The sequence below is a fragment of the Sus scrofa genome, chromosome 6 (assembly GCF_000003025.6).
Source record: "Sus scrofa isolate TJ Tabasco breed Duroc chromosome 6, Sscrofa11.1, whole genome shotgun sequence".
Classification (NCBI taxonomy): domain Eukaryota; kingdom Metazoa; phylum Chordata; class Mammalia; order Artiodactyla; family Suidae; genus Sus; species Sus scrofa.
Genome location: NC_010448.4, coordinates 97,072,671 through 97,092,168, shown reverse-complemented (window position 1 = coordinate 97,092,168; position 19,498 = coordinate 97,072,671). Strand labels below are relative to the sequence as shown.

Below are 19,498 nucleotides of genomic sequence, written 5' to 3'. Positions count from 1 at the left end.
ACAAATGTTCGTACATAAGTCTTTCCTATGGTCTGGCTTCTGAAATTTGCTTGTTTGTGTTGTCTGATCCCAGTCACTCCTCTCTGACACTAAGTTAGGCCTTTCTAGTTCTACGTCCGACAAGTGACTCGAGGTCACTGTAGAGGTCCTACAGCTTTGCTTCTAGGGTAGCACTGTCACTGAAAGCTGCCAGAATCGTCTCAGAGACCAGCCTGGGCAAAGGAAGGAAAACCTCCCTGCTCCTGAAAAGAAGCCCAGCGAAGGCTCAGATACTGCTCCTTTGCTTAGCTTTCCAACTGAAAGCTTTGATATGACTCCAGTGAAAGCTTATCTTGATTTTTAAAATGTTACCTGGGATAGACTAGCAGAGATTATTAAAGATAAGCAAAAAAACTGAAGTTGAGTTTTAAGGGAGTTCCCGCTGTGACTCAGCGGGTTGAATCCAACTGATAGCCATGAGGACATGGGTTTGATCCCTGACCTCACTCAGTGTGTTAAGAATCTGGTGTGGCTATGGTTGTGGCGTAAGCCAGCAGCTGCAGCTCCAATTCCACCCCTAGCCTGAGAACTTCCATATGCTGAGGGTGTGGCCCTTAAAAAAACAAAAAAAAAAAAAAGAAGTTTTAGGAAGAGAAAAAATAAGAAGAGTGATGGTGATGTTGGGAGGTCTAGTGCAGCAGGGTTCTGCTACTGAAAAGTTGTATGACCTTTTAAACTTGGTCTCTCTAGGGGCTCTGTTTTCTCAGTGAAAAGTAATGATATCGCACAAAATTTCTAAGGCCCCTTCTAGAGTAAATTATTTAAATTCAGGCATTCCCACATGCTGCCAGTTGGAATATTAGAATGTTTATGCCATACGCAGACTTTGGAGTTAGACTTGGGTTTCAAATCCTACTCTGTAATTTATTGACTCTTTAACACTCTAAGTTCAGAGACAAAACCTTTCCGTGTGCCTGTTTCTTTACCCTTTATAGAAACATCTTAGCTACTTCTAGGGTTTTTGCAAAGATGAATTCATAATACCTAAAGTATAGTTAGCATTAATTCAATAAAAAGTACATATTAGAGCTTTCTTTAAGAAATCTGGCAATATGTATCAAAAGCTATAAAAATGCACATTCTTTCACCTGGCAAACATTCTTCTAGAAATATTGGTAAAAATAATTCAAAGCAAAAAATATACTATAAGGATGTTCACAATAATAGTCTTATTTGTAACAACAGAAAACTGGAAATAGCCTAAATGTTTAAAAACAGAAGACAGGTTAAATGAAATATGGTCAATTATTATGATGCTGGAATACAGCACAGATATTAGGCATCATGCTGGAAAAGGATTAATCAGATAGGGAAATGCTCATGATATTTTGTTAAGTAAAAACATGGGTTACTTCCAGTTCTGGCAAAACAGCAGATGAGGTAACCTATTCCTAAGGCCTAGAGCAGGTGTAAGGTGTAGCTCAGCTTCACAACTAGAAACTTTTAAGACATCAATTCAAGCTTGTAGTTACTACTTATTATGGAACTATTATTACTATATAAATGTGCAGCACTGCTGGGTAAGTCTAAGAGGAAAAAAAATCAATCACTTCACTGGTTTTGTGATTGGAGTTCTTATTTGACAGAAAGAAAGAAAATGTATTTCCCTGATGAATCAACTTAACGGCATTAAGAAAACTAAAAGCTAGTCATTATCTCACAGCTCTGAAAATGATTAAGGAACTTTTCTTTCTGTATAAAGCAGCTGAGTTTATGTTGATAATGTAAATAATACATTAATATTCAATTTCATAAGAATATCTGACCTATAATAATATATTGATGATTACAGAGAAACTCACTACTCTGTAGGGATTATTTAAACAGAAATCTCTCGGAGTTCCCTATTGGCTCAGTGGGTTAAGTATCCAGCAGTGTCAAAGCAGTGGCTTGGGTCACTGCTGTAGCGTGGGTGAGAGCCCTGGCCTGGGAACTTACATACACCACAGGCATAGCCAAAATAAATAAGTAAATAAAAGATAAACAGGAACTTGTTCTCTGTGATAATCCAGACCCGGGTTTAAGTCAACTCAAAGACAGCAAGGGCAACAGGAGTTTTCTGGTGCACAATGGAACAGAATGAAACATGTCTGCACAGGTGATCAAGGTGAGAGCCTGGGACAGTGGGAGTCAAATCTTAATGTGAGGTCTCTGTGCAAGAGGAAATTCAGTGAGGTCATGTTTGAAAGAGTTTACCATACAGTCAGTATTTTGATGGCTGGAAGATACTTTTTAAATGTGAGAAAAAAAATCTCTGATGGGCTGAGGATGCTAGGTTAATAGGACATGTAGGAGTTTGTCGTGGCTCAGCAGAAACGAATCTAACTAGTATCCGTGAGGACACATGTTCGATTCCTGGCCTCGCTCAGTGGGTTATGGATCTGGTGTTGCCAAGAGCTGTGGTGCAGGTAGCAGACTCAGCTCAGATCTTGCGTGCATAGCTGTGGTTGTGGCGTAAGCCAGCGGCTAAAGCTCTGATTCAACCCCTAGTCTGGGAACCGCCATATGCCGAGGGCATGGCCCTAGAAAAGACAAAAAAAAAAAAACCCCAAACAAACAAAAACCCAAACAAACAAACAAAAACCCCCCAAACCAGGACCACTTCAACATGTGCCACAGCACTTGCTCTGTGGGGAGTAAAACAGTGCTCCAGCTGCAGCTGGAAGCGCTGCTGTCACTGCTCCATCCCTCCAGGGGGCTCTAGTCACTCCTCTAACCACGGAAAGGGCCGAGATGGTGCAGAGAGTCTCTGCATGGAGCAGGAGCTGCAGGCAGACCCACTGGTTAGAAGGCCAGTGTCGGAGTTCCCGTCGTGGTGCAGTGGTTAACGAATCCGACTAGGAACCATGAGGTTGCGGGTTCGGTCCCTGCCCTTGCTCAGTGGGTTAACGATCCGGCGTTGCCGTGAGCTGTGGTGTAGGTTGCAGACGAGGCTTGGATCCTGCGTTGCTGTGGCTCTGGCATAGGCCGGTGGCTACAGCTCCGATTCAATCCCTAGCCTGGGAACCTCCATATGCCGCAGGAGTGGCCCAAAGAAAAAGCAAAAAGACAAAAAAAAAAAGAAGGCCAGTGTCAGCAGATACTACAGTTGCCTTAGAATGGAACAGGAATTCTCTGTTGCTCCAGGAGGCTTAGGGAAGGTGTAGGGGGTGGGGGTGAGAGTGGCAGGGCTCTGTCCCCACCTCCATTTCTAGCTCACCTGCCTTGTACTTCTATAGCTTTGATGTTAAGAAATTTTGGTGCTTAAAAAAAGTTGGAAGCCACTCAAGAAATGGGAGGGAAGGAGGAAAAAATGGGAGTGGGTGATAAAATTAAGGGGCTGGAAGAGAAGAATAAGACCAGTCTTTTCTGAGCTGCTTCTCCCACCCTCCACCCCTTTTTCAGCCACACCCACGGCATATAGAAGTTCCTGGGCCAGGGATTGAATCCAAGCTGCAGCTGGGACAAAACCAGATCCTTAACCCACTGAGCCAGGCCAGGGATCAAACCTGTATCCTTACAGAGACAATGCCAAATCCTTAACCTGCTGAGCCACATGGGAACTCCTCTGTGGCCATTTTACAGGTGAGCAAATACGACTTGAAATAATCAATCTCGGTTTAGGAATTCTCTGATATCAGGAATTCACTGAAGTGGGAAAAGAACACCCATCCATCAATTTAGAAAAGACAGGATTCTTCAGCCTCTATTCCATGTTCATAATTCTGGGCAGAACTGCCACATTCTGGAGTTGGAGGAAACGTCGGATGCAGGACTAAGGGACAGCTGGCAAGATAAGGGACCTGTCTTGTGCCCCGTCCACATGGCAGAGCCAGAACCTACTGCATGTTCCGTGTGGACAAGACAAATCAGTAAATCACTGTAAGGAAACATGGCTTGAGTTTCAAGGTGCTTCATTCAGGTCTATAGAAATGTTGGTTCATTATTAGGCTTTACAATAGACATTCTTCTGAGTTAGCCTTAGTAAGCTGGCAAATAATCTTAAAGTAGCTTTAAAAAATAAAAAGGTTTTTAGGATGAACACAACTAATCTATCACAATTAAAGCTGTTTCATCAACAGAAATTCTACCAAAACTTTATTACAAAGCTCAAGTTTGAAATATAGTTGTTTAAAAAAATAAAATCTTCTGCTTATCTTTGTCTTCTAAATGTTAAAGTTTGAACATATTTAGAATTTTAAAATTTCCCAATCAGAAAAAGAGTGTACATATGTATGTAGGACTGGGTAACTTTGCTGTATAGCAGAAACTGACAGAACACTGTAAATCAGCTATATTAAAATAAATAAAATTCTCCAACCAGAAGTGTGAAAAGAAAGGGACAAAAGGCCTTCCCACGGTGAGTGTCCCTGACTAGTCTTCCTTAGTCCTTTAAAGCCTCCACCAGAACTTGCAGAGGAGGGCATGCTGGTTCTGGTCCCTGCCCAAGACCAGCCCTTGGTCCCAGGAAGCAGATGACGCCCCCAGGCCTGAGCCAGCAGCCAGAGGCAAAGCCCCAAGTAAGCTGGCATCTCAGCACCTCATGCTGTGCCTCCCATCTAATCTCCACCAGGCAGGTGCAGGACACATGAGCTCTCATCAAGAAAACCCTGAGCAGCCTCAGGGGATCCGGACGTGAAGCATCAACACGGCACTTTGGGGAAAAGGAAAACTAAGACAATGGCTCTCACCATGGCGGGGCGTCTTGCTCGGGTGAAGGAAGGACCAGGAGAGGAGCCCACAGTGGGTCATGGGCAGGGAGGAGGGCACGCCCCCTGCACAGGCACAGCGCTATCCCACAGACTTTGTGAGGGTGGCCCTGAGTCTGCACCGTCTAGCGTGGTCACCACTAGCCACATGTGGGAACTGTGAGTGAACTAAGTTTCCCATCTATTTAATGTGATTTACATTTCAATCATCACATGTTGGTGGCTGGCTACCAGATCCTCTTTCAATTTAAACTGTTCTCACAGGTTAGCCTGAATGTCTTTAAATACCTGGGTGTGGGCTGGGCGTTAGGAGCTGGGACACGAAGTGGACCTGGCACAGTCCCCCTCTCTGGGAGCCTTAACTCTGGGGAGAGAGAGACAACCGGGTAATTCTACTACAAAGGGTCAAGGACTCCAACCAAACACAAGGCTCAGAAAGTTACTAGGGCATCGCAGAAGGGTTAGGAAAGAGGACTGGGGTGGGGCAGCCTGCACTCGGAGCACAGATTAGAGGAGCCAAGAGCAAGGGGCTGAGTGGGGCTGGCGGGTAAACTGAGACAGGGAGTGGTGGGCACCAGATCGCACATCTTCTGAGGAGATGAAAACTCAATCCTGTAAGTGGCGAGGAGCCTTAAAAAGGTTTCAAGCAGGAGTGACAAAGAGTCTGGTGGTGTCTGTAAGATGAGTAGGGGAAGCGAGGATAAGGGAAGCTAAGACTGGACTGATGAGAGAGATGTGCTGAAGACCTGCAGCAATAGGGTGCCTACCATTCTCAATACTTAAACATTTAGTTGCACAATTGCTAATACTGATGTTGCTGGATTTGCAGAGACTGATGAGTGTGTCATTAAAAAATAATCCTTTATATTCTAACCTGGATGAATGAGGAGAGAATGGAGCTAGCACCTAAGACAGCAAACAGGAGATGAGAGGGACAGGGATTAATCATTTCATTTTACGTGAGCTGATTTTGAGGATAGGGCAGTGGAGATAGACAAGACTGATGCTGCAGACACAGGCCTGCAGACTCTTGGGAAGCAGCCACATCAGGAGCAGGAAGTGTCTGTGGGGCACTAGCACAGCTTTTTTGGAGACTTGTCTGTTGGTATTACCATTACAGAGAGAACTAGCTTCAGTATGAGTATATGAGTCAGTGTGTGTGTCTAAAGACAGGGAAGAATCTATGAAATGTTTCTCTTTTTCTTCCCCCAGACAGAGGAAAAAATATTTAAGATATACAGGTTTGAAAAGTGTTGACGTGTTTTGACCTCACTATAATCTAAGACGACATACATATTGTACAACTCATTCTATAAACTACAGCTATTATATTGGCCTTTATTAAATAACAAAGTCATTCATGGTTTCATTTTCTGCTAAAGAAATGAATTTTAATCCTAACTTTACTGACTGAAAACTGGGAAGAGGTGAAGCGAGAACTGAAGCACAAGGGAGGTTCACCTCCGCAGGCCTCACCTCGGAGTCAGAGCTGCCCAGCTCGGCCAGAGTCGGCGCTTTGAGAAGCTTCCTCCGCTGCACAGGCACCTGCTGTGGGGCAATGGGCCCACTTTCTTTTGATTGTGACGGCAACCCTCCATTCACCATCGATGACTCCACCGCACTCTTCGGAGATTCAGGGGTACTTACATCTGGTAAAACAAAGGCGAAAGCTTACCTTTCCTTGAGCCCAAGAAGGTAATCAGTGGACTAAATGCACTTTCCTAAGTCCCTGCTTGGAGTCCCACCCAGGGTGATGGGGCAGCTCTACATCATGCAAACAGCACATAGGCAGGACACTACAACACCTGTGCATACAGAACGTGTGCTCTAGATATTAACTCTCAGCTTCCAATGAAGGAAACCTTTAAGTGAGTAATTTATATTCACATTTGCAGATTAAAATTTAGAGCTAGAAGAAATTGTACTGATTCCAATTTTCAAAGGCCCAGAAAAGCTAGCCTTATTCTATAGCCTCCAGAGAGCTGGTGATTGATGGATCAAAGTGATGGCGGGCACACAGCCTTATTAGGCATATGGTTGTAACATTTGAAAATGGCTTGGAGGGAGTTCCTGTCATGGCTCAGTGGTTAACGAATCCGACTAGGAACCATAAGGTTGCAGGTTTGATCCTTGGCCTCCCTCAGTGGGTCAAGGATCCGGTGTTGCTGTGAGCTGTGGTGTAGGTTGCCAATGTGGCTCAAATCCCGAGTTGCTGTGGCTCTGGTGTAGGCTGGTGGCTACAGCTCTCATTCAACCCCTAACCTGGGAAACTCCATATGCCTCAGGTGCAGCCCTAGGAAAGACAAAAACTAAATAAATAAATAATAAATAAATAAATAACTCGCTCAGTGGGTTAAGGATCTGGTGCTGCTGTGAGCTGTGGTGTTAAGCCAGCAGCTGCAGTTTCCGATTTGACTCCTAGCCTGGGAATTCCCATATGCCATGAGTATGGCCCTAAAAAGCAAAAAAAAGAAAGAAAGAAAAAAAGAAAGAAAAGAAAAAATGCCTTGATTTAAAAATAAAAATAGCTAAAAATCTATATACATAAAAACATGAACACAAAGAATCATGATATATTCCCTCTGATAAGATGACTGAGATTATTCAAAGCTCAAATCTAGAGGGTAAGGCAGTGAGCAATGTGGCAGAATAGAGAACAGAGCATGGAGTAGAGAGAACAGACTACAGAGCACAAAGCACACAGCACAGAGCACAGAGTACAGAGCATAGAGTATGCAGCACAGAAGACAGTGCAGATTAAGAGTACATGGCACTGGGTACAGAGTTCAGAGTTGAGAATACACAGTATCATAAGATGCAGACGGTCTGGATTCAAAGTCTAGCTTTGCTGCTAATTGTCTGACCCTGAGCAAGTTAGCTAACCTTTCATTTCTTCATCTGTAAAATGGGGCTAAGAACAGACATGGGCTTGATTTGAGGACTGAATAAGTTAACAACTGCATATAAAACACTTACTTAACACTGTGTGTAATAAAAGCAGTATACAATAAATGTTGGCAATTATTAACACTGACTTTTATCTCCACTTGTACCCGAGCCTAAGGTTCAGTGATTCAGCCTGTCACACAGCCAGCGTGGCAGAGCGGACACTGGAGTCCTTGTCAGCACTGACTCTAGAGGCCACCTGTTCTTGCACTGGAGTCTATAATTCTCCAATGCAAGTGGAACTAACCTTCTTCATGATTTCAACAGCTACCTAGAGTATTTAAAAATGAGAAAAAGCAGTCACTGCACATAAACCGACCTTTGATGGTGAAGCAGACTATAAAACTCCTGCAGCTGGGGGTAAAGGGATGCTAAGCTCTGAGGAGCAAAGACACAATGAATGCTCCTGTATCAGGGAAAGCACTGGACCTCAAGTTACGATAAAATACAAGGATGTTCTATCTATAGTCATTCCCTCAACATATAATATTTATATGCTTGACATGTAAGAGACAAATTTCCAGGAAACATTCAGAATGTCTGTCCTAGCGCAGCCTTCCTTGACATTAAATGAGTTGTGTAAGTTATTTATTATAAATGATAATATCTAACTTAACAGTCACAATTGCTGTTTATTTTCAGAGACCAAGAAGGCCAGAACTAGAACTAGAACTGGCCTTATGAACCAGAGGAAAGGATTTGGGTAGCAAGAGAGGAGGAAGGAGAAAAGGAAGAAGAGAGGTTTGTCCACCGATCATTTACCATGTTTATTAGAAAACTTGACAACACAAGAGTTAATTTTGTTATTGTCTTTCTAGATATTAAATAGCTAGAACAAATATATAATTGGGGGAGGGGTGTGCTGAAGGAGACAGAGGGCAAAAGCAGAGAGTTTTTACACAAATTATAAATGTTAAAATCTTTAAATAAACCTTTCATAAGGAGGTGTGGTGAGCAGTAGGTTGCCACATGTTTTCCAGAAAGCAAAGGAGGAAATGATTGGGCTAATTCCTATTCAAGAAAAAAGGCAATGTTTAAATATGGTCCTTCAGTGTACTTGGAAGCATCTTATTCTCCCTGCATCTTATTCTGCACCTTTCCTGCAGAGGCTCAGGCTGTAGGAGGAGTCTGTCCTCAGAGAAAGTTTCCCACCCTCCCTATCACACCCCCAGGCCCCACCCTGGAGACAGAGAGCACCTCCAAGCCAGAGCTTCCCCAAGGGCAAAATCACTAGTAGTGCATGGAGGAATAGTAAAGCAGTTTTAATGGTTATATATTTATTTTAATATTTCAGAAAAAATGTAACTACTAGATCAGATACATGATTTTATGGATGTTTTTGTTTAAGAAATGTTTAAAAATCACTTATGGTAGATTAGAAAAGGTTAAATCTGGAGTTCCTTGGTGGCTCAGTGGGTCAAGGATCTGGTGTTGTCTCTGTAGAGACTCAGGTTGCTGGGAGGTGCAGATTCAAGTCCTAGCCCAACAAAGTGGGTTAAGGATCCAGCAATGCAACAGCTGTGGTGTAGGTTGCAGCTGTGGCTTGGATTCGATCCCTGGCCTAGAAACTTCCATATGCCACAGGTATGCACCCCCCACCCCAAAAGCTAAATAGTACTGGTAGTAGTACTTAAGTCTGGTAAAATCATGAGGGTGGAGTTCGTGCACTGAAGTTTAGGGAACACTGGTAAGTGACAGCAGCTGCCATGAGCTAATTCCATTCTCAGTGCGAAGGGATTGGAGAAATGACCCAACAGCTTTCTAACCGCCTGAACACCGTGCTGACCTTGATCATGGTATCTGAGCTCACCAACTGACATTCTGAAATAAACAACTAGTACTAAGTTCAGAGCTCTGGGATAAATGGGATTAACAGAAAAATACGTCACGGCCAGGTTTCAGGAGCATCTCCATATGTAAGACTAAATACCATGTGTGATTTTATCACATGTTGCATATCCATAAAAGCCCCAGTTGAACATATTTTTAAGAGATATTTTTAAGTAGTTTGATTACTTATACTTTTCTGCTCAAATGATTACATTCTCATTACTTCACTATATCCAGTAAAAACCAAATCTTTGGGTAAGACTTTATACTTTTATGTAAGACAGAATTTCTAGTGATATAAGTAAGCAAAACATTAAAGATGCTAGACATAGCTCAGATTCAGAATCTAAAATGTATAACCATGCTAACAAATACTTTATGTAATAACATCTACTATCATATGGTATAAAAATTGTGTGTCAGATACACCAGCTGCTGCCTTATTTAGATGGAGGAAATATGATTGGAATAGATTGTACATTTAATATCTGTATCAGAAAATTATACTTACCTTAATCTATGTTGAATGGATGAAGATTTTCCACTAAGAATTAATATTTCTAAAACATACCTAAGCAGCAGAACATACTTCAGTTTGTCTTATTCTACACTTAAGTTCAGAGGCATTATCTACACAACATGTTTAAATATTTACTCCTCATCTTGCTAATTTCCCAATTTAGAGAATAAATGCATCCCAATCTTTGCATTTAGAAGAATGGATGAATCTTTTCCAATTATAATTCCGGACATTTAAATTGATTAGGCAAAATGAAACAATGAAAACATGAAAGCACAACAAATTGAGAATGAAGGATGTGGAAACTTTGAAGTATGCTAAGTTACAGAATAAATTATGGAAAATGATAAGACATGAAAGCAAATAAAATTTTTTCACTTTTATATTAAGAAAGCTAAGCATCAAGAGCTTTCTTCCTGACACAAGAACCCATCCAACACAGCTACACCTGACGTAACTAGAACGTGCGTGGCATGCATGCGCCTAGGCCCCCTGCTGCTGCCTAACTCGCAGGAGGCTGAAGTCTGTGCGCTTGGCAGCCAACCACTCCCAGACAGTGCACCTGAGAGGAACAGCCTTGGCAGATACTTAGAAGGGCTACAGTGTCTGTAATACGTACTGGCAACTTTTGGAGATCAGCAGTAATACATATGTTCTAAAACATTTCTGAGTTTATTTTCCAGACCAATTTTTTTTCCCCAAAATCACTCTGCAAATGGCTGATAAAATAAAAATTGCCAAATGGATAAAGAAAATAGAAAAAGTTCTTCAGTGATCAGTCAAAAGTAGTAAGTGAAGGATGTAAAGTATTTATCTGGGTTTCTTGAAAGTGCAAATATTAGTCACGCCTGAGAGAACTACAAATATAAACAGAAATTTACAAAGCAATTGGGAACCAGTTTAGCAGTTGGAAGATACTCAGTAAATATTCACAGATAGAACACAATACTAGGATTCTCTGGCTCTTTAAATATGAATCGGTATATAAAGTGTGCCAACAATTCTATGGCACGGAAAAAGAAATTCTAAAAGGAAATACTAGTGCCAATATCTTATCTCATCTTACATTCAAAACAGCAGTTTCCAAAACTAAAAATTTTAACTTGTCATTTTGTTGGGACTAAGTTGGCTTTGAAAATTCACTCATATATAGTTTAAAAACTCAATTTAAAAAGGGGGTGATCATAACAATTATGTTATGTTACTTTAAAAAAAGGGGGGAGCTGACTTTACAGATCAAATTTAGTCATTAATAGTTACCGGTTTCTCTATTAATCCCTGCCTATTTAACAGAAGGGTCTAAACTTGTACTACAAGCCCAAGGCACATAATTATATTTTACAACCAAAGTCATGGCAATGCTCATGTGTTCTCAGACTCTTAACCAGCACATAGAATCCCCCCTACCCCCAAAACACACACACCCTTGAGATGAGGCTCCCACACAGGAGCACCAGGCACAAAGAAAGGTCCTGCCGACCAGGAGAGGAGCAGGCCTCCTCCAAGGCTGACAGTTGTGAGTACAGCTACTAGATAACGGAGCAAGTGCTTTAGAGGGTAAGAAGTGTCACACTTTGCTTCATGACACTGTTTCCCATGCTCTGCAGGCAGAGCGCTGCCACTGCTGCTTTAGGAGACGTGCCGAGAGAGGCAACCACAGCCTGGGCCCCTGCTCCATCACTTGCAACAGTGGCTCTTCCACAGGCCCTTGGGAGGCAAAGGTTTACTGTAGTTTTAATTTTTTTTAAGTATATTATTTTCAAAGAAATAGAATGGTTTATTTGACTGACCACAGCTGAGAAGAAGCCTTTCAATTTTCTTTTTTGACAGGTTTGAACAAGCAGATGAATGAAATGTATTTCACAGAGACCACAAAACCCACGTCAGGTGTGAAAGTGCTTTTTTTTTTTTTTTTTTACCTGACAAGTCAAAACTGTAAGACATGCTAAGTGGCCGCATTGCTGAAAAAAGAAAACAAACAATAAAAAGAAAACAATTCAGCTGTTAGGAATATACAGAGAGGATGAAAAAGGGAGGAGGGTTCCAGATCTGCAGTGGCACATTTCAGACTTTAAAGGCAGAAGGTAGTGAATAACAATCTGAAATACAATAAAACCAGGAGTCTTAGTTTTAATTATATCACTAAGACCTGAAATGGAGTAATGAAGAAAAAATAACAACTTTTTAAAGAACATGTTGAAAAAGAAAGCATGATAAATGTGCAAACATTTTAGAATCATAGCATTGGACTTTTTACTTAACTATAAAAGATATCAAAACAAAGTATAGCCATATTTTAAAAACATGACTTTAGGGAACATACAAAATCTTTAAAATTTAAGAATAAATGTATTGTTCTTAAATAATTTATTTCAGGATGAAAATTTGGCTCTCTGCATATTGGTGAAACATTTTATAAAAAATCTTATTCAGGAGTTCCCGTTGTGGCTCAGCAGGTTAAAAACCCAACTAGTATCCACGAGAATGCGGGTTTGATCCCTGGCTTCGCTCAGTGGGCTAAGGATCCTGTGTTATCGTGAGCTGTGGTATAGGTCGCAGATGTGGCTTGGATCCCGAGTTGCTGTGGCTATGGTGTAGGCCAGCAGCTGCAGTTCTGATTGGACCCCTAGCCTGGGAACTTCCATATGCTGTGGGTGCAGCCCTAAAAAAAAAAAAGGATAAAAATCTCATTTAGACACCACCAGCATCCCAAGGTGCCAAGAGTTACCTAGGGTTGGCAATTAACTGGCTGTTGAAAAGAGGCCTCAGGAGTCAGAGAGCCTGAGTTTGAACCTCAGCCCCGCCACTTTCTAGCAGTGTGATACTGGGCAAGTTACTTAACCTCTCTGTGCTTCAGTTTTCATCTGTTAAATGGGAACACTGGCACCTACTTCATGAAATTATTATGAAAATTAAGTGATTCCATACCAGAAAAAGGTGTTCAGAATAGTTCTTGGCACATAGTAAAAGTTAAATAAATATAACCTCTTAAAAATAAGCTCTTTCCCGTTGAAATCATTTGTTTCAAAAATTTTATTACATATACTAAAAAACATTTAATTGCATATTTTAAATTGGTGTATTTTATGGTTAGGTAAATTACATCTCAATGAAGCTGATTTTAAAAGGTTATTACAAAGATTTGATGGGTTTGGGTATTCATGAGTGAGAATTACCTCTTTTCACTGCAGCCCCAAATTCTCACCAGTCCATCTATTCTATGGCTGAGGGTCAAGATGCCTTTATGGTCTGAAGAGAGGCCCTCAGGGCCACAGTGAGGACAGTGAGGCTCATCAGGCACAACGTGCCCTCAGTTCCTGCTGTTGAGGTGGACCACCCAGAGAGCTCTAACATCCAAACTTAATATACAGAGTGTAAGTAACTCTCAATATGTTGTTTTGCAGATGTTTTTAAAGGGTCAACTTACATATACAGCTCCAAATCTTAAATACAGCATTAAAAAAAAAAAAAAAAAAAAAAAGGTGTGAAAGAAAAGCATGGAGTTATATCCCAAAGAAAACTTCGCAAGATGTCAGAATCATATGCAGATTTTGTTTTTGTTTTATGACTGCACTCGCAGCTTACGGAAGTTTCCAGGCCAGGGAATGAATCCAAGACATAGTTGCGACCTATGCCACAGCTACGGCCACACTGGGCCCCTAACTCACTGTGCCGGGCCAGGGGATTGAACCCATACCTCTGCAGTGACCCAAGCCACTGCAGTTGGATTCTTTTTTTTTTTTTTTTAATCTTTTTAGGGCATACCTGTGGCATATGGCGGTTCCTAGGCTAGGGGTCAAATCGGAGCTGTAGCCACTGGCCTATACCACAGCACAGCAATGCAAGAACCAAGCCTCATCTGTGACCCACACCACAGCTCACGGCAATGCCAAATGCTTAAGCCACTGAGTAAGGCCAGGGATTGAACCTGTGTCCTCATGGATGCTAGTCAGATTCGTTTCTGCTGAGCCACGACAGGAACTCCTGCAATTGGATTCTTAACCCACTGCACCAGAGCAGGCACTCCCATGTGCAAATGTTTTAAAAAGCACTTATGTCAACAAGGAGGAGGTGCATCTTAAATGGGGCAAATAAAGCAACTATTTGTTAACAGTCATACTTACAGATTGTGCTTAGATTAAATAAGCACTTTACTGTGTTTTAGTTGTCTCACAGGAAAGTTCTTAGAGATTTGATGTTGATGAGAATATGAGAATACATCTCCACTTACCATTCAAAAAACTCTGCATTGCTAAATTCAAATACTATCAACTCTAGATCCCCCTAATTAGGTGCAAATAAAATATGACATGTTCTCAAAACACTCATCACTCTTCTCTAGTATGCTCTTCTCTGACACAAGAACATATCTTGAAGTAAGACTGGTGCTACATAAGAAAGGGATGCCATTATTTCTGGGAAGATGAGGTTCAGATCTTGTCCAAGCTCTATATGCCACAGAGGCAACAGCTGAGCATAAGAGCAATTCAGATGATCAAGGGAAAGACAGTTTTAAAGGAACAACGTATATTTAAAATCCCAAATCTATACACTGTGTGAGATATTAAGAAAGGAGTTAGGGAAAATCAAAGTGAGTAGATATGAACAAAGACTGATGCATAAGAACAGTAATTTCAGACTTAATAGGAAAAAATGGAACTAGCCTGTAAAACAATAGAGAAATAAAAGACAATCTAGCCATAATTTGTACTCATGTTCCCATAATAACCTTCTGGGTCATATTTAACGACACAGGAAGATGCTCACGCCACATACAATGTTAAACAAAGGCAGCCCCTGTGCACAGAGCTCTTATCTCCACTTCGGGATGCACAGCCAGGCATAGCCCACACTCTGCTGCTGGGATTATGGGCAACGCTTCTTTTTTAAACATGTATACATTTCTCCAGCTCCTACAGTGGGTTTCTACTTGCAATTACATGGAGGGGGAAGGTTATAAAACTATTTATGGAAACTTTTCTTCAGGAAAATTCTACCTCCTTTATTCAAACTCCCCAAAGTGAAACTGCATGGTAAGAACCAATGGAGAGCTGCAGAAAAAATGAGCCCAAATCGTTTACTTTCCAACTAAGGTTCAAGATCAATTTTAAAAGTAAGACTGTCATAGAAGAGTCACTTTCTATAACAGCTCAAGTCATTGTTGTGAAGCCCCAATTCATAAGGTTAAAATAAAATAATATGATATACTAGAAGATTGATATTTGATAATCCTAAAGTAGGTTTCCTGTTAGTTAGCATCTAATTTGTTTAAAGTGAAACAGAAGAATATGTACAGGACCAGGGCTCATGAAGGCCTTTCCAAGCAATGTGAAGCATCCCCTTGTCATTCACAAGGACTGCTGGTCTCCACAAACTGGCCCCAGCCGCCCGCACACCACTGCTGGCTGGCACTGCTACCGCCAGGCTCGAGGGCACTCGCCACACTAAATATGCTCCCACTCTGAGCTACTCTTCTAAGCACTCATGGACAGGGACCACATCGGCTCATCGATCTACCCCAACAGCTGACACAGTCACATAATAGAAAATAAAGATTCAACACACTTGGAAAAATGAAGGAACCACATGTCAAACATCATCCACTTTACACAAGCACGTTACGCCTATCTTGCTCCTGCCTCTGTTCTACTGGACCATCCACTGAAGTTTCCAGTCCCTGCTCTTTACTCCCGTAAATATTGTGAAGCTTCCTTTTCTCATGGTAATGTACTTGTGCTGCCCTACAGTTCTGCTGCAATCTTTTCAGTTACCCCTATTATTCTGGCTCAATTCCTCTTTAATGTTTAAAAAAATCTAGACTTAAGCTGCCATCCTATAAACCATTTCTTAATTTTTTCACAGTGCTTCTTACTCTTTTGAGGCTGTCGACCCTTTAGAAATCTGAGGAAAGCTACAGAGCCTCTCTCCAGAAAAAGGCACAAACAAACACTCTGTGAAATGTGTACATATGCATATATTTCAGGGGATTCAAACCCTCCCCAGGCTCACTGAAGGACTCGCAGGATAAGGACTCTTGGTTCACATGGTTTACCTGTTGTGGCTCATTATTATATAAATGCTCACGTGGACCTGCCACTCAGCATGCTTTACACATCATTTTAACTGGAAAGCACTTGCTGTCCTAAAGATGCAGATTCGTAAGTGAGAGGTACGCTCTATTATTTCAACGCCTATGGGAGTACCTTTTGTTTTTGCTCCCCACAGTGGAGACCAAGTACACAACAATGAACCAGAGTGACATGGACCCTGCTGTCATGGAGGTGTGTGACAGAAGGGTCGAGAGTCAAAAGGAAGAGCATCAAAGTGTGACTGAGAAGGAAAAAAAAATGTGACCGAGAGTCACGGGAGGCAGAGAGAGCCACCAGAGCTAACGCCACTAAGCTGGTGAGAGGAGAGGAGAGCCTGGTTAGGGCAGAGGCTGCGGGGCTAGAATAGGGGAGACCACAAAGCGCAGAGGAAACTCAGCAGGCCTGGCTGTCAGGTCAGAGTCAGAGGTGATGCTGAGGTCTCTGCCTAGGCACTGAGACAGCGAATCAGGAGAAGATGGTCTGAGGGGAAAGCCTGTGGCTGCTGGCTTGCCCTGCGTGATGAGGTGAGGACCTGCCCTGTGTGGAGTGAGGGCCTGCGAAGCACAGAGATCTCTGGGTCTGAACTTTCAGGGAAACTGTGCTATAGGTCAGGAGCTAAAGAAGCCAGACACAAAACCATGGGAGAGGGTGTGGTTGCTTAGGGAGAAGGGAGCCCAGGATAGAAACTTGGAGGACCAAGAGGAATCTGAAAAGGTAGAAAAAGAGATCAGAAGAGAAAACCAGGAGAGGCAGTCAGAAAACTGGCTCAGGGAGTTCCCATCATGGCTCAGTGGAAACGAATCCGACTAGTATCCATGAGGATGTGGGTTCAATCCCTGGCCTTGCTCAGTGGGTTAAGGATCTGGTTCTGCTGTGAGCTGTGGTGTAGGCAAACAGCTACAGCTCCAATTCAACCCCTAGCCTGGGAACTTCCCCATGCTGTGGGTGTGGCACTAAAAAGCAAAAACAAAAACAAAAACCTGGCTCAGGTGCCACTGTGCTCTATTTTCCTAAAGGAAATTTCCCTGAATTCTTTGGGCATCTTTAACCCTACAAATTGGAAGAGAGCTGTGTAAACAAAAATGTTTTTATATTTTATAATATGGTCTTGCTATAAGTAAAAGTCAACGTGTTCTTATGAAAATATATATTATATTAATATATAATAAACTTAAGGACACAAAAATAATTTAAGTGATATCAATAATTGATCCTCTCATCATAATACTGTACTTTAAAACCATAATTAGACAGTAGAGGAGTTCCTGTCGTGGCGCAGTGGTTAACGAATCCGACTAGGAACCATGAGGTTGCGGGTTCGGTCCCTGCCCTTGCTCAGTGGGTTAACGATCCGGCGTTGCCGTGAGCTGTGGTGTAGGTTGCAGACGCGGCTCGGATCCCGTGTTGCTGTGGCTCTGGTGTAGGCCGGTGGCTACAGCTCCGATTCGACCCCTAGCCTGGGAACCTCCATATGCCGCGGGAGCAGCCCAAGAAATAGCAAAAAGACAAAAACAAAAAACAAAAAAAAAAACACAGTAGAACCCTGCAGTAAAATTATACGTCTATCATTTATATTTATAAAACATCATAACTTAGCCATATATATGTATTACAACTTATAAAGTATTCGGACCACAATCCTGTTAATCCTTACAAGAAAGCCATAACGAAGGTGCAGAGGAATTTGCACCCCTTCTGCTGATGAAGACATAGGTGCCCAAAGAGCTAAAGAGACTGATTTGGAGCCACGACCTAGAGCTCCTCCCACTATGCCATGGTGCTGTCCTGCACTCAGTACCACGGGCAAAGTACACACTTCACGTATGAGGGCGTGTGCATGAGGGAGAGGGACAGACAGGAAGGAGAGAGACAGACAAGCAGAGCACGCTCTGCACAGTCACGGAGGTCCCTCACTGGCTGCCTTCAAGCCGACGACCCCAGGCTCGGTCAGGCCTCGGGAGGCAGCAGACTCACCTAACCGGCTGCGTCTGGTCTCCTCTGGTGAGACGGGCCGTAGCTTTCTCTCTGCCTTGATTTCTTCCAGTATCCTTTCATGGAGGCTCCGAGGCCGTGGTGGGGTAGGTTTCAGTTTTCTGGCTGAGGCCTTGAAAAACAACGTAAGGGCTAGAGACTTGAGTAGCTGTCCTGAAACAACTTTTAGTGAAATCCATTCATATAGTACAGTGTTATAAAATTACATTTTATTGATTACAACACTGAAAAGACAATTTTCAAGCAGTAGGGAAATGACTGGATTTCACAGTGGTTTTAGTCACATGTGCTCAACTAATCTGAAGGAGTCCATTTTGCTACAGTTATAATCACATTCCTGATAGGTGGCCACAACAGGTGATCAACTGAAACGTAAGCTGTATGTGATCTGTTACTATTACTGTTTTTGAAAGTAATGTTTTGGAGTAAGTCCTTACAACCTTCTTAGGCTGTCTTCGATCACAGTTGAGAAAACAGAGGCTCAGGGAGGCCGATTAACTCGCTCAGACACCTGCAAACCCGGGCTCATCTGACCGCATGCTCTTTCCGCCCTACCATGATGACCAGCCTTCCTAAAATGACTTCCTACTGACCTCTTTATTTTAAAAAGATTTATAAAAGAGATCATTAATTATGTTTCAGATGCACACAAACTGATCAAGAAATACCACTCCTGCTCTAGTTTCTGAGTGTATGTGGGGGGTTCAGGCCTTGGTGAGCACTGGCTGTGTAGTAGCCAGGGAAAGGAGTACTAACAGAGGAGACACAAAGCAACATTCAGAGCAGATCAGAGCACTCTGATTTCGTGGGCCCCAGAAAGAACCCGATAACATAAGAGAGAAGGCCCATAGAGTGGATTTACGGTACACCAGTAGCGAGAGGACAATTTAACCAAGGTGGTATATTTGCACCATACAGTAAATACGGAGGGCAAGCCCACATCAGGAATTATCCGTATCGTATTTAGAATACTAGGAGGTATCTGGCCAGGCTTTGTACCATCGCTCAGGTTATTCTGAGCTAAAATATCCTATGATTGCCTTGTATTAAATAATTTTAAGTATTTTTTGGTGACTGAAGAATGCTGTTTACCAGTGGCTTCATAATTCTGAGAATGAAAGCTCAGGCTCTAAGAGCTGAGTTCTAGAGGTCCCAGGCTAGAGGAGACGACTGTTATGTGCCAATCAAGAACAATACATCAAGTTACATACTGGATTCAGAGGAGGTCTTGATCTGATGAAGTCCAGGATGATTTCATGAGCACTTTTTTTTAACCGAGGCGGGATATCACCATTCACCTGAAAGGAGGCAACAAGAGGGAGATTCATGTGACTACGGGACTATCATTTTAAGTTTCTAGGTACAGCTGTGAGGTCAACATATGTCACTTGAAA

At 42.3% G+C, this 19,498-nt stretch overlaps 1 protein-coding gene across 7 annotated transcripts in view; it reads right to left on the bottom strand.

Moving 5' to 3' along the window:
• Window positions 1-19,498, bottom strand: part of SPIRE1 (spire type actin nucleation factor 1) — a 180,569-nt gene that overhangs the window by 22,423 nt on the left and 138,648 nt on the right. For 5 of the 7 annotated variants that reach the window (XR_002344986.1, XM_021096025.1, XM_021096030.1 and 2 more), the window contains 4 exons: window positions 19,316-19,402; window positions 18,087-18,216; window positions 11,943-11,984; window positions 6,204-6,376 (listed from right to left, as the gene is read on the bottom strand). Coding sequence is in view for 6 of the 7 variants with exons in the window: in XM_021096025.1 (XP_020951684.1) it covers window positions 6,204-6,376; window positions 11,943-11,984; window positions 18,087-18,216; window positions 19,316-19,402 (432 nt within the window). In the remaining variant the exon portion in view is untranslated. The remainder of the gene's footprint in view (window positions 1-6,203; window positions 6,377-11,942; window positions 11,985-18,086; window positions 18,217-19,315; window positions 19,403-19,498) is intronic. The other 2 variants (XM_021096026.1, XM_021096028.1) reach the window with 1 other exon arrangement.